General features: G+C 51.5%; 6 protein-coding genes across 6 annotated transcripts; 5 read left to right on the top strand and 1 right to left on the bottom strand.

Moving 5' to 3' along the window:
* Positions 1-223: 223 nt before the first annotated feature.
* On the top strand, positions 224-1,042 carry COCVIDRAFT_13639 (hypothetical protein; the record flags this gene model as incomplete). Its single annotated transcript, XM_014703806.1, has 3 exons — positions 224-231; positions 318-570; positions 677-1,042. 3 exons carry the CDS (start codon positions 224-226, stop codon positions 1,040-1,042), a joined length of 627 nt encoding a protein of 208 aa, XP_014559292.1.
* A 2,579-nt stretch (positions 1,043-3,621) lies between these two features.
* On the top strand, positions 3,622-3,780 carry COCVIDRAFT_91867 (hypothetical protein; the record flags this gene model as incomplete). Its single annotated transcript, XM_014703848.1, has 1 exon — positions 3,622-3,780. A coding segment is annotated over one exon (159 nt), but the record flags the coding sequence as incomplete, so codon positions are not given.
* A 436-nt stretch (positions 3,781-4,216) lies between these two features.
* On the bottom strand, positions 4,217-5,673 carry COCVIDRAFT_13638 (hypothetical protein; the record flags this gene model as incomplete). Its single annotated transcript, XM_014703805.1, has 2 exons — positions 4,217-5,456; positions 5,624-5,673. The coding sequence occupies 2 exons, from the start codon at positions 5,671-5,673 to the stop codon at positions 4,217-4,219; spliced, it is 1,290 nt and encodes a 429-aa protein (XP_014559291.1).
* A 1,632-nt stretch (positions 5,674-7,305) lies between these two features.
* Positions 7,306-7,560, top strand: COCVIDRAFT_92183 (hypothetical protein; the record flags this gene model as incomplete). The annotated part of the gene is made up of 1 exon (XM_014703847.1): positions 7,306-7,560. A coding segment is annotated over one exon (255 nt), but the record flags the coding sequence as incomplete, so codon positions are not given.
* Positions 7,561-7,662: 102 nt separating this feature from the next.
* COCVIDRAFT_24258 (hypothetical protein) lies at positions 7,663-10,600 on the top strand (the record flags this gene model as incomplete). Its single annotated transcript, XM_014703826.1, has 3 exons — positions 7,663-8,034; positions 8,100-9,119; positions 9,173-10,600. The coding sequence occupies 3 exons, from the start codon at positions 7,663-7,665 to the stop codon at positions 10,598-10,600; spliced, it is 2,820 nt and encodes a 939-aa protein (XP_014559312.1).
* A 1,279-nt stretch (positions 10,601-11,879) lies between these two features.
* On the top strand, positions 11,880-14,645 carry COCVIDRAFT_92140 (hypothetical protein; the record flags this gene model as incomplete). Its single annotated transcript, XM_014703846.1, has 1 exon — positions 11,880-14,645. The coding sequence occupies one exon, from the start codon at positions 11,880-11,882 to the stop codon at positions 14,643-14,645; it is 2,766 nt and encodes a 921-aa protein (XP_014559332.1).
* Between the last annotated feature and the right edge of the window lie 298 nt (positions 14,646-14,943).

Raw genomic sequence — 14,943 nt, 5'->3', positions numbered from 1 at the left:
TCGAAAGCCCAGCAGCACGTCATTCACGCTAGAGGGATCCAATGTTTCTACTGGGACCAAAGATATTCGTTGAGAAAATCTGATCAGCCGTGTACCCGCGGATTGACACTCTAAAAAAACACACCGGTCGCACTCACCCAAACAATTTGAGCAATCAATCCAAAAACTCCTTACCTTTTCCTCAACGTCCCAAGATTCTGACTTTGTCGCGACATCATCTACAATGGCGACGTGAGCTCCCCCCTCCCCCACCATATCAGTACCCCGCGCCATACAAAAAAGTTACGCACCGACATCGCTAACCCGCTTTCTCACAGCAACATCACATGGCACCCATCCCTCTCGCGCAGCGAGCGCAACAAATTCCGCAAGCAAACCGGCTTCACAATCTGGTTCACGGGTCTCTCCGCATCCGGTAAATCCACCATCGCCACAGCGCTCGAGCAGCACCTTCTGCACTTGGGTTTCGCGGCGTACCGTCTCGACGGCGACAATGTGCGATTCGGATTGAATAAGGATCTGGGGTTTTCGGAGAAGGATCGCAATGAGAATATCAGGCGGATAGCTGAGGTGTGTATTTGCGCAATCTTCTACCCCTCCCCCCCAAAACCGTTCAGCTATTACTACGGAAAGAATTGAATGGATGGGAGTTATGGCTAACGCAATAATATAACAGGTAGCAAAGCTCTTCGCAGACTCCTCCACAATCGCCATAACATCCTTCATTTCCCCTTACAAAGCCGATCGCGAGCAAGCCCGCGCCCTGCACGCTGCCACCTCCGATGCTTCGGAGTCGCCTCTCGCTTTTGTTGAGGTCTACGTCGACATCCCGCTTGAAGTCGCGGAGGCGCGCGACCCCAAGGGCCTGTACAAGAAAGCACGCGAAGGCAAGATTCCAGAGTTTACGGGCGTGAGTGCGCCGTATGAGGCGCCTGAGAAGCCGGAGATTCATATCAGGAGTGATAAGAAGAGTGTCGAGGAGAGTGTGGTGGAGATTGTAGAGTATTTGAAGGCGAAGGGGTTGTTGGATGTGATGCAGTAAGGGTATGCGCTGGGGAATGGATCTTGGTATATGAGAGATGTGGAACTTTTTTTTTTCTGAGGGTTGAATATAAGTAAGAGATAACTATACTTTGAGAGATATGGATGATTGCAATGAAAGATATGCGATTTCCCCTCGTACACACACAATTCGAATCTACATGCCCTCATACCTACATACTCTTTTTCTTCTTCTTCGTCCTCGAGAAAAAAAACTCCGTTTACCTTTTATTCAACTCAACAATACTCAAGACCTACACAACTCGAACCTAGAAACAGAAGGTACATGCCGACCCCCCCCCCCCCCCCAGCATCTCTAACCCTCACAGATCTGATCCCAACTCTCACAAACCCGTCCCCAGCGTTCTCCCGTTTCCGCCCTTACCCTGCTATGCTACATCTACACATACCTTATCACAAACCTTACTCCTCTTTTGCTCCCTACACAACCCTCCCACTTCTCTTCGCACCTAGATGTAAGCCCAAGTACTTATCCACACACACACACACCCTCGCTTACAAGGTTTAGAGTAGTACCGTCCAACGCCCGCCCAGGAACGACCGGATGATTTGTTGGGAGAAGGGGGGGATATATCCGCGCGTTCCTCTTGTATATGTTTACATCATTATTCGCCACGACACGGTGCTTGGTTTACTCCTGGTTACCCTGTTTGTTATTGGGGGGTTGGTTGGTAAGACAAGGAAGGGGGAGGATTATTGGGATGTGTGCTTGCTGGGCTGTTGTTGGCTCTGGTGCTGGGCAACGTGGGAAATGGTGCGGCTTGGAGGGTGTATACCTTGGGCTTGTTTGTGAATTTCCCGGTTTGGGGTTGTTTAATGGTTGGTTGATGTAGGAGTGGGGAGTGGTTTCTTGTGTATTCTACACTACTACGTATAAGATGTAACAGGGAGCGTGCTTATTGCTTTAGTTTGTAAGGTGTGATGGTTTAGTGTGCTTTGTGACAGGACGTAGCGCGAGTCTCGGGATTAAGTATTTTATGTGTTGTAGATAACTTTGAGCATCGTGTAAGACAAAGTTGATTGTGCTCGTTTCTTCTTGTGGTTGGAAACAGCAGAAGCAAAACCCTTCTATAAACTACTCTCTCGAATGAACCCTCAAAAAAGTGGTATGCATCGTTCTGCTTTTAGCGAACTTTTTTATTCTCTTAAGTATTCTTCTTGCTCGGCGCATTCCAAATGCCGAGGACTTTTTCCGGTGTTCGTAATGCCTAGTGAGGCTGGTATGGGGATGAACCTAGGAAAGGAAAAACTGTAACAACAAGAAAATACGAAGTCTCGTATAATACATCGAACCATAGATGTGCGCTGATACGATGGGAGGTTTTTCGGTGTGACCTACAGTTTCATGCGCAGGAAAGAGAGACAAAAACGTCGTCAACGGCCCCCTTGCATGGATTGTAGTAGCATCAAGACAAATCACCTTGGATGAGTGGACATTTCAGCTGCAATAGCAAATCGGAGTATTAAACGGCTGCGGTTCCGATGGCTTGCTTGTCGCCATGAAAAGAGCGGGGGCTGTGGCGCAACTTGATACACAGACGAAGTAACGTCTACTTGTCACGTTTCCTGGGGGGGAGAGAGGTCTGGATCGCCAGACAACAAGGGCATGATTTGCGATGCGGCGCAGTGCTCTAGCCAGTCGCGGTCGGGGAAAGGGGAATGGCGCCGCAAACCACAAGCAGTTGCGTACGTAACAAGCATCTCCAACTATCGACCGAATGAAGAGAGCAGAGTGGACATACCCAGTGCATAAGAGCGACGTATTAAGATCGCCAAATATATTGGCAGGCGATAGTTCTGAAGACCAAGACAAACAACCGTTTGTTTGCATCCGGAACTTACTTTCCTCATTTGATCTGTTATCGTTGAAAACTTCATATGTGTATAGTGGTATTATCTCCGAAAAGGATGATATGAGAGGGGACCTTGCCCGGTCGGAGCGATAAAGTAAAACAAACCAGAACCAGGTACGTAGCTGAGCGATGAATGATAGGGGACTTCGCAAATTAGCCAAACTGCCGAATTGTATTGTGCGCAACGTGTTTCGCAAAACAAAGGACAGGCAAAGACCTTGCTTGCGTCTCGGCCATAGACCTGTCTTGGATAGCGGATTACTCTGTAGCGGCCTGTAAGATATTGAGGCAGACCATGAAGAAAGAATGCAGGCGTATGGATGCCTGTGACAGAGAAGAAAGCCGAGTAGGATTTGTTGCACCAACTCAGTACGCGAAGGGATAAACCTTGTTTGTTTTGGCGACTTCCCTCCTGATAGCCTGCAACCCCCCCCCCCCCCCCACACACAGCCTGTTCTTGATCCGCCTCGCACGTTCAATAGTCATGACTTTTTGTCTGCTCTTCCGTGCGCCGCGACTAGGGTGGCAAATCCATCCATCGGTGCAGGTAAGTCATGTACTCAATTGTCTGACATAGATTAAGGGTTTTGGAGAGTCAGTTGGGATTTATTGCCTCTGAGACAGAGTCTGGGGGTATAAGGAAAAGTGGGGCGCGCGTAGTACGCTTGCGGCAACCAGGAGGCCCTGGGTCGGTACCGGCACGTCCGCCTCCCCGCCAGAGACGGACAAGAAAAGGGTAAGGAGACGGGCGCTGGACGCTTGGAGATGGGCTTGCATGAGCACACGTCACAAAGACGGAATTAGGGAAGAAAAGAGATGCTTATGCATGGAGAAAGAGAATTACAGCATGGCGAAAAAGCAATAAGGTACAGCATAGTCGAAACGTCGGGGCCGTTGGGTGTGACGCCCTTGCAATGTGACGTGACGGGGCGGGAGGCAAGTCCGCGTGTTGAGAGTCGTGCGTGGCTAGTAAGAAAAAAGCAACCAAGCGGACGCCTGGGCCGCGATTGTAGTCCAGCAGTGGGGTATCCTGAACAGCACGCCGTGATGCAAGGTAGACCCTAGTCAGGTGCGGGTGGGTTGTTTTTTTTGGAGATTGTAGGTGTGCGCCGAATGCGCATAATGGACTTGATCCATGAGGGCGTGGACATGTCAACTCAACCATGATGAGCAAAAAAAAGAACATCTTGTTTCTTCATGCCAGACCTTGACTGATGATTGCAGCGGGGATCAGACGCTTCCACAATGTAACGAGTGACTTTTGTTTTAACCAAGCGTGGATATGATTGGATCATTTACAATCACAAGCGTCCGCCGAGATCTTGCTTGAGCACATCCAGGATCTTCTTGCTGTCAACTTCCTCCTCAGCATTACCTATTCCATTCTTGGCTATCCCATCCTCGCCTTCCTTCAATCTCTTTAAAATCTCAGGATCAAGTTCTCCCATCAACTCGTCAAACTCCTTTTGTTGCTCACCTTCCAGCTTGGCGTACTCTTCCTCTAGCATAAACTCTTGTTTGGGTAACTCATCCATATCTGCAGGAAACACATGTATAGTTGGGAACTCGAGAATGGTCTGGCCATGTAGGCTTTCAGCGAGTGTACACGAGTAATCAAGTGGTATGAGTACGTGGCGGCTCGTGCTCGTGCGAGGTTTTAGTAGAAAAAACCTGGGCTGCCCGCTACGACCCATGGTATGGGTGCTTGGCTCATCATGATCATTATCGCTAGGGTGTCCGTCTGCCACGTCCGCTTCTCTTTTGAACGTTTGTCCTTTTTCTGACCGAGGAGGGGTTGCTCCTCCTCGGACAGACGACGACTGTGCGTCGCTGATCGGAACGTCCACGTGGATCTGTTGGAGTGGCTGGTCTTGATCCTCTGCAACAGGCGCGACATGTTGCTGTGGATGGGTTGATTCAAGAATGGTAGTAGCAGGAGTTTCAGTGTTGAGCTTCCGTTTCTTGCTTTTGCTATTAACGCCATAGTGGGCAAAGGGCTGGGCATCTTTTATCTGTTGTACCGACGAGGTCTGAGTAAGCACACGCGTCTTGGACGCATCATCTATCCACTCAACTGTCCATACGATATTGCGAGAAACTTTTCTGGGGATACAGATCAGTAGTGTTGTGGACATGTTGGGTTTAACCGGGGCGACTAACTTTGTGGCCGACATGTGCGACTTGTTCTCCCTTTGTCTGCTCAAACCCTGGGGCGCTCGGATGATATTGACAGCAGCAGCAGCCTCGAGTTTAGCATAGGGCACACCAGCGCGCTGGCGATTTGACAGACCCTCGGAGGGGGCGGCAGCAGAGGCATGGGCGGCAACCTTGTCAGCTCTGTCGAGATCCCGCTCTATTCCGGAGAGGAAGTTGAAGTCATGGTCAATGCCGGCAGGTGTTAGCAGCTGTGACTTTTTCACAAATTTGGTGGGATCACGTTTGCCGGAGCACTGGGCCCATTGCTGGTGTCGCTTGTAGCACGGCAGTGAGCAAGTGCGCGCACTGCAACCAGGGCAGCGGTATTTGAACTGTGTGGTATTGCTACAGGGAAAGGGTCAGCAGTGAATTACCAAGGCCGGCCGTGCATGGCGGGCGACTGTGACGGGAACAAAGTGCAGCGGTGATTGGGGCGGGTGGCCAAGCATTCTAGAGCGTTTCCCGTTGAGCATCATCAGCGCTATCGGGGGGAGTGAATTATCACAACGTACCAAACGCTGCACAGCTCGTTGAGCAGCGGTGCACTCGAGGTGTTGTCCATTTCTGGGGGGGGAAGGGATTACAAGCAATGGCAGGCGGCGGAAGGGAGCAGGGAAGGTGTGGCGGGAGGGCTCCGGTGGCGTGCTGAGAGGATGGACCGTGATGCCGTGATGCAAACGCAGAGACGCGCAGAGCACGCGGAAGTCGCGATACGGGCAGCGATGGTGCCAAGGCCAGATGGAAAAGCAGCCAATGGGAGGTGGGCGATGGGGGCAGGTCACAATTTTACACGTCTGCTACTGCGAGTAGTTGAAGGACGACGATGCGACGGGTCCATGGAGGCGTCGATGGGCGCAGATTAGCGTAGGCCGACAGAGTTTGCATCTTGGGCCAAGGGAACTGCGGCGGGAGACTTGCAATCTAGCGCAGCGCAACAGCTTCCTCGATTACGTATCTATCACGAGGCGATACGTGGACAGGCTATAGCAGTAGGGAAGGATATTGTGCGCAGAAATGGTCGCCTGGGCCGAACTATAGGGATGCGGACCAGGAACCCTCTTGCTGGCGCATCTGCGTCGGAGCATTCCCCACGCCTGCGCCCAATACTTGGGCTGCCAGGCCCACCTGGCTGCTGATCATACATGGCATGCAGCTGCGACGACCAGCACCGCGACAATGCGATACTGCGATACGGCGACGGCGACGGCGACTTTCATGCGCTGCACTGCACTACACTGTTCTGATGTGCTCTGCTCTGCTCTGGCGGTCTGCTGGTTGTCGATGGACGGCCGAGGGCCAGCGTTTCAGTGAGGGCGCAGATCGAGGCCGGCTTACACCAACGAGAGCAGCAACAGCGCTGGTGCACAAAAGGCGTGTCGACGGCGGGCTTGGATCGGAGTGTGGAGCCGATGCAGATGCAATGCGTGCGTAAAGGACCGGCAGGGCGCCATTGTTATGTAGTAGGTGGATGGTATCAACAACAGTGTACACCGTGAGTAAGCATGCCGGCCTATACACCCACTGGGGCAGCAGGTAACCAGCCATAGCAGCAGCCATTAATACACAAGCAAATCCAGCCAGCACGTCAAGGGGCATGGACAGGCTGCAGGTGCGGGAACAGGGCTCATGCACGCCACCCAGACGTGTGCACACTGCAGCTGTCTGCGCCTGTCGTGCACAAGGACGCACGCCTGATTCGAATCTGGCCCAAATCGGCATCCAGCACAAGGCCGCTTCAACACTGCACACTACTCTTGCCACCATCCGACCCTTTGCTGCTGCCATCCCTGGACGGCCCGAGTCACGGCGGGCACCACTCCGAAGAAGGATGTGGGCGGCCAAGAGGGCGCCGCAATGCTGCTCCACGTCCTCGCTGTCCGTCCTGTCCTGCCCACTGCGCCCCAACCACCACCACCGCCCTCGCCCTCATCAACACCACGATAATGCTCTAGTGTGTACAATGCTCTTGTGCAGCCCAGCGTCAAGATTGGATGGCGGCCCTTGCACCCGTTGCCGCCGGCGTCTCTCGTGAAAACAGGCCAGCCGTTAATCCCACGACCTCCCGCCCCTGACAGCAAGCTGGCCCGTGCCCCCAGAGCGGCCCTGCGCCAGGCAGGGATTAAGCTTCTTTCATTTCCTCTAACCGACGCTTGCGAGAGCCACCCATGTCTAGTTCTCGCGTCCCTCCTACCCCCAGCATCCAGTCCGCGCGCCTTGCCAGGCCGTCCCCAAAAGCCATGTTTCCCCCTGGCTGCCACCCTCCTCTACTACCCGCAGCAAGCTGGTTTTGAGCTCACAATCCATCGGTCGCGTAAAGCTGCTCCACGCCTCCGCCCTCGCTCACTCAACCCAGTCTCTCGTCTTCGCCCGGCTTGCTACTGCTGCTCTGCGGTTTCAACTGGCACAATCTCCCCAATGTGTTCATCCTAGTCCTTCACTGTCATTATAGTACTACTACTACTACACTGGTCCCCATCTGCAACCACTCCCTCCTTCTCCCTCTTCACTGTCCCACGCCCAACTCGATAGGACCCAACTTCACCTTCTCGCAATGGCTCCCTCTCTGAGCCTGCGCCCTCGCACCGGCGCCAGCGAGCGTCCCCCAACCAGAGACAATGCCGACCACAGCCTCATCATCCCCAGCCGGACTTCGTCTCTCCACTCGAGAATCACCCAGCCCCTCCCCTCCACCTTGAACGTCAAGCAGGGCGCCAGAAGCCCCAAGACGCTCACCCATGCCTACATGGTTTGTGGTGTTGGCCGAGAGCCCTCGCAATGGGTCAAGGCTCCCGCTCCCGCTCAGGGCAAGATTGGCCACATGAAGGGTGCCGTCGGAACTTTCTGGCTGCCCGAGATCTTGGGAAGCAGCCCCAGGCTCGAGCAGGATAATGAGATTGCCAGGTCTCTGCACTCTGCCATGAGGGTATGTTTGCAAATGCCTCATGATACCCCCCCGTTGTCAATTCAGTCTGCTAATTCACATCGCAGGCATGCTTCCCTCACGATGTCGAGATTTGCACTGGCAGAAGCCAGCCCCACTGCGTACACCACTCGTTCGTTCTGCAGCAGGATTCCTCTCACACTCTGTATGGTATTGCGCTCCGTGTCTGGTCGCGCGCCGACGAGAAGAGGGCCGAGACTATTCGCGACCTGCGAAAGCGAATCGAGCCCGACTTCTACGACAACCCAGAGGAGACTTACTGGATCCCCTACTGCCTTAGCTTCCTCTCTCGCTATCCCCTGTACAACTTGCTCGGCGACTACCTCCGTGGTATGTGGATTCACTGGAACAAGGCCACCAACCTGTTCCACGCTGAGGAGGTATCTCGCATCCTCAGTTTCCCCGCACCACGCCTGAACGACTTGGTCCGCATCGACATGAAGGACTATGCTCTGTGCTACCAATTCCCCTCCTCGCCCACCGGCTTCCAGAACTTTGCCATGTGGCCCCTCTTTACCTGCTTGTCAATTCCCAACATTGTGGGTGTCATCGAGGCTGCCCTGTCACCAACCCGACGCATCATCTTCACGAGCCACTACCCCGCCATGCTCACTGTCGCATCCGAGACCGTGCGCTTTTGCGTAAGGGTGTACGAATGGAGCGGTCTCTATGTGCCCGTAGTTCATGCGCGTCACGTCAAGGATCTGGTCCAGGAGCCGGGTCCGTACATTCTTGGTGTCACCTCGGAATGTCGTTCGCTCTTCACGGCCCCAACCGATGCTCTGGTTGTCGATCTAGACCGTAACTTTGTGCTTACATCAAGTCCCCCAACTGCTCTTTCGGCTGGCCAGAGGACCAAGATGATTACTCGCCTGACCCAGGCTCTCAATGGCGAAGTCGCACCAACAGGTGTACCACAGCATCTGCGGTCAGCCTACGGTGGTGGCAAGCTCATTCCCGCTGGCCAGATTATCGTCATGCGTGGCGAGGTTGAGAGCATCCAAGACCCCGACTGGTGGTCTCAGGATTCTGTCATGTCCGTCATGGACCACGTTTGTGAGAAGCTTGTAAGTACCAAACCATTCAATGCCGTCTCACCTGCATCTAATATTTCATTTAGGGCCGAAACACTGGAGTCAAGGCAATCTTTGGCGGTTCCGTCAAGAAGCCACTCATGACCAAGGTTTCTATGCGTCACCTGAACGAGATTGTGCGCGAGCGCAACCAATACTCACGTGACGCTCAAGAGGCTTGGACCGACTTTATCAACCTCAAGCAGCGCATGGACAGCGAGCTGGGCAAGGTCACCAAGCGAAACAACTTCTTGGTCGAGGAGCTTGAGAGCTGGAAGCAGCAATTCCTCAAGTTCCAGGCTTTCGCTGAGCAGCTTACCAAGGAGACCCAGGATCTCAAGGTCAAGATTGAGAACCACAAGCGTGAGAACCGCCGTCTCAGCAGCCTCATTGATCAGCAAAAGGACGATGCTGCCAGACTCACTGTCCGCCTCTCTGGCACTGAGAAGCAGCGCGACGATGCTCTCGAGGCTCTCGTTCTCCAGCAGGAGATCGCCGAGGAGCTCGAGCGTGAGAGGAAGAAGAACAAGAAGGAGCTCAGCGCTCTTCAGCACACCAACTCTGCTATCCTCCGCCAGCGCGACGAGGCACAACGCGTTGTGCTTCACCTCCGTGCTCTCATCGAGGGCCAGACCCACCACATGGAACACATTGTCAAGTCCCTCAACCAGGACGACATGTCAAACTACATCGAGGCTGGCTTCGATGATGTACCTGAAGAGGACGAGGAGGACCATTTCCAGGATGCCGAGACCAAGTCTCAGGCAACTACCCACCGTTCTATCAAGGACAAGTCTGAGGTTGGTACCATTCGTGGTGTAGCTGGTGTCGACAGCCGCCAGGAGTCAAGAGCAAGCACTGCTCAAGGCAAGCACCTTGAGGGCGAGGATGTCTCACCAGACATGGAGCACCGTCTCTTCAACAGCCCTGCACGCAACTCCAAGCGCTTCTCGAACCAGTCCATGGTCGATGTTGCTGACCGTGTCCTCCGAGACAAGACTGATGCTATCGCATATATTATCCGCAACATTTCCGAGCAATGCGCCGCAGCTGTAGAGGGTCTTCAACTCGCCCAGCGCGCTGACATCGAGGAAGACAACCACAGTGATCGTCGCAGCAGCGTCGGACAAATGTCGCACGGCGGCCGTACCCAATCCACCATTGGCAGCGAGTATGGTGATGAGGAGAGCATGCTCCGCCCCGGTCGCGGATCAAGCATTCCCCCCACCCCAGACCTAAGCCACAGGTCCAGCACTTCCATGTCCATGGCCAGCGCCAGCACAACGCCAGACCGGTCAAGCCTACAGCACCGATCTCACGACGTGCCTGTTGTGCCAACACGCATCTTGGAAGACGATGACGATGTCGAAGGCAACGGCAACAACGACCTCCATTCTGACATGGTACCCGTCTCCAAGTACGCACAGCCGCTTGGAAGGCCCAGCGGTAGCATGCGTCACATGTCGTCGCGTTAAGTGAAAAGCGTGCAAGAGATGAGGACTCTCTTGGTGTTTTGAATACTTGTTATTTTTCCTTGTTTTTGAACAATCTTGATTTATCATTAGCGATCGAGACGAGATTAGCATTGATGCCCTTTTCCTAACCTTGAACTGGCGTTGGCGTCCTTTTCCTTTCTACTTTCTCCATGGATGGAGGCCTAGTGCCTTCACATCTCAAAGTTATTTCATTCTCCTTTTGCATCTTCTCTCGTTACTATCTTTGAGAGAAGCTTTTTTTCGCCATCTTAACGAACCCGGAATGGGGACTTATTCCTTATGTACGTTTTTTTATATTGCGATGAGTGAGATAGCTGAATCACTCGTTATTTTTTTAAACTCTATTTCTCTCATACCCTTCGGCGAAGAAGAGAGGAGGGAAAGAGGAGAGCAAAACTCCCAGGGAGGAAATCAGGTTAAAGGTGGTAGGAATGGGGTGTTGGGCTAGAAAAGAGGGAAAGGATGGTGATGGGGGCATAAGGAAAGAAGGGAGCAGGGTCCCATCTTGTACAAGGCGGAAAACTGGTCTGCAATAGTCAGTCAGTTGCCTTGGCCCACACCTTTTTGGGTTTTTTCTCATCACTGGCTTTGGATGAGCTAGTGTTTTGAGATTTTGTGGGGTGGTGGTCGTCTGACCTTGTGTATCTTCTCTTTCTATTTTCCTTTTACCTCACTCCCTTGTTTGTCGTGTGGTGGTCGTCGTGGTCGTCGTGGTTGGCTGTGTTGCTAGGAATAACATACCACCTTTTTTCCTTGTGTTCTTTCAATTGCACCTATTTTGATGTGTTTGTGTCTCTCCTTTCTTTTCTGTCACTGAGTGAGGTGAATATACATATATATATATCTCATCCTGGTTCTCTTTTTTTTTTAATACCATTAGTAATTAATACCCTTTTGTAGATTTTTTGGACAAAAAGTTTTGCTTCACATATTTCGTTTTATGTCGATTAGATTATATCACTTGTAGGATAGACTAGAAGAAAGCGGGGCTTGGATATGAATACTAGACCTTTCTATCTGAATGAACAGGATCTCACGGCAAAAAAAATCAATATCAAAGGGACTGTGCTTGTCTATTGCACTGTTGCGGTACGGGCAGTTTTTATCCGGCTGTTTGCTTCTCGCTTCACCGGAAGGTGGGGGTTACGGGGCTGAGCCAGCGCCTGTGTACTTCGTGCTTCAAAAGCCTGCCCTCATAGCCTGCTGCTAGCATCATCACCTCCGCACTGCCTTGACTATATTTTCTCGTGCTACAGTTATGCGACTTCTTCACTTTGATCAGTTTGGCCGACTCCTCTTAACAGACTTTCACGGGAAGCCTGTCCCACCATATGCTATTCTTTCACACAGATGGGAGGAATCAGAAATTCTCTTTGAAGACATAGCTAGCGAGACTTACAAAGAGAAGAAGGTCAGCTATCGCAAGCTTCTGTTCTGCGCTAAACAGGCGGCCCAAGACCAGCTCCAGTACTTCTGGATTGACACGTGCTGCATCAAAAAATGGGACAGGCTTGAGCTCTCGCGAGCGATCAACTCAATGTTTCGCTGGTACAGAAAAGCAACTAAATGCTATGTGTTTTTATCGGATGTGCCCAATACAACGGACACAGTACAGAGCACCAACTGGGAGGCATCCTTCCGGGCAAGCGCGTGGTTCACTCGAGGCTGGACACTCCAAGAGCTGATTGCGCCAGCATCGGTGGAATTTTTCTCCTGCAAGGAACAGAGGCTAGGGGATAAGAGTTCCCTAGAACAACTAGTGCATGGAATTACTAAGATTCCGCTCGCAGCACTGCGGAATCATCCCTTAGACAAATTCTCTCTACACGAGCGAATGCATTGGGCCGACAATCGCGTCACCACTGAACAGGAAGACATTGTGTACTGCCTTTTTGGACTTCTAGGTGTAACCATGCAGATTAACTATGGCGAAGGGAAGGAAAAAGCATGGAGAAGACTTCAAACAGAAGTCGAGGCAACTAACAGAACACCTTCCATCATTCCATTTTCCCGCAACGAGCATTTTGTCGGACGAGAGTCTCAGCTTGCCGCTCTACAGGCAAATTTGGTCAGCAACGACCATACTACTACGACAACTAGATTGGCTATAGTAGGACCTGGCGGAACAGGCAAATCGCAGCTGGCGCTAGAGCTTGCATACAGAGTAAGAGAGGAGATCAAGACTTGCTCAGTGTTTTGGTTGGATGCAAGCAACATGGAAAGTCTTGAACGTTCGTACTACAGCATTGCCCAGAGGCTCAATATTCCTGGATGGGATGACGAAAAGGCAGATGCAAAGCAGCTTGTAAAACTTCATCTCGAAAAAGAGGATACAGCACATTGCTTGCTGATCTTTGACAACCTAGAAGACATCACGCTACGAGCTGGTGAGATTTTGTCAGCAGGGGGGGTAGGTTTGACTGCCTACCTACCTCAATCCACGCGATGCTCTGTCGTGTTTACAACAACTGAAATCAGCCTAGCTGAGCAAATGGCATCACAAGCGCTTATAGAGCTACAGGAGCTGACACCAGACTCCGCCAAGGAGATGTTGAAGAACTACTTGAACAGAGACAAAAATTTCGATTCAACCGAGGAGCAGCAAGCGAGGATTTTGCTGCAAGAGCTTTCACATCTTCCGCTAGCGATTATCCAAGCAGCAGCTTATATCAATGTCACGGCTGTATCACTTGAGGGTTACCAATCAAAATTGAAGACACAAAACGACTACGATGTCAAACTAGATAGTAGTCCATCAAGGGAAAGACCACAGAGGTTGGGAGCAAAGGATCCTGTGGCCACCACGCTATTCATCTCCCTCGATGAGATCCGCCGTAGTCATGCGCTTGCAGCGGAATATGTGTTACTTGCGGCCTGTGTAGCCTCCAAGGATATCCCGTTTGAACTCTTCGAAAACGAAAACATTCGAGAAAGAGAAAATGCTATACAGGTACTCAGTAAATACAGGCTAGTCACTCGGCGGCCCGAAGATTCTGCACTGGACTTGCACCGACTGGTTCATTGTGCATTGCAGAAATGGCTTCAGCAGCACAATCAGTTTCAGGAGCAGATCGAAAATGCCATCACAAAGCTACTTCGGATCTTCCCAGACCACAACCATCAGAACAGGAGTAAGTGGAGACGATTGTTTCCGCATACCAAGTACGTTCTATCATACAGGTCTCCTGGAGTAGAGGATGGCAAACAGTCAGATCTGATATGGAAATACGCAAGAGCATTGGATAGTGACGGACATTATAATGAAGTGGAAGAGCTGTTGACACGATTGATGGGGACGAGAAAGAGGGTACTCGGGGACGAGCATCCTGATACGCTGACCTGCATAGCGAGCCTAGCAACAACGTATAGAAATCAAGACCGGTGGAAGGAGGCTGAAGATCTAGAGGTGCAAGTACTAGAGATAAGCAAGAGAGTACTTGGGGACGAGCATCCTAACACGCTAATTAACATATCAAACCTAGCGTCGACGTATTATGAACAAGGGCGGTGGAAGGAGGCTGAAGAGCTACAGACACAAGTACTAGAGATAAGGAAGAGAATACTTGGGGACGAGGATCCTTATACGTTGACTGACATGTCAAACCTCGCGACAATATATTCTGAGCAAGGGCGGTGGAAAGAGGCTGAAGAGCTACTTCTACGGGTAATAGAGATGGAAAAGAGAGTACTTCCGGACGACTATCCTAAAATACTAATTACTCTTACGAATCTAGCGATGACGTATACGGAGCAAGAGCGGTGGAACGAGGCACAAGAGATACAGCTGCAGGTATTCGAGGTAGGAAAGAGGATACTCGGGAACGAGCATCCCCTCACACTAGTTGGCATGAGTAATCTTGCCTTTACTCTCAAGCATCAAGGACGGGCCCGAGAGGCTTTGTCTCTTATACAGAGATGTTGCCAACTGTACGAACGAGTCCTTGGTGCAAATCATCCGAGTACAAAAAGGGAATTTCGTTGGTTAGATAGGTGGCGGGCAGAGAGTGAAGAGGAGCACGTTTAGTTTTTACTATTTGCCTTTCCTTTTTGTTCTAGCCTACGAAAAATCATAATGTATAATAAATCTACTACCCTAGACGAGAATACCGACATAAAACAATCGAAGCAGTATAGTGCTTGCACGGACTCGCATATAAGTGTCTTTCTTTCCAGGAGCTCGGATAAGTTTATACTTTGACGGATATCCCCATAGGGGTAAGAGAAAGAAGAAGAAAAAAAGGTTATATCTCTTAATGTATATTTTGTGGGATACTCCCCTCCTCCCCCCCCCCCCCCCAAAAAAAAAAAGAGCAATCCAAACC

This window comes from Bipolaris victoriae (assembly GCF_000527765.1).
Source record: "Bipolaris victoriae FI3 unplaced genomic scaffold scaffold_19, whole genome shotgun sequence".
Classification (NCBI taxonomy): Eukaryota; Fungi; Ascomycota; class Dothideomycetes; order Pleosporales; family Pleosporaceae; genus Bipolaris; species Bipolaris victoriae.
Note: the sequence above shows the minus strand (reverse complement) of the source record. Positions and strands in the feature narration are given on the sequence as shown.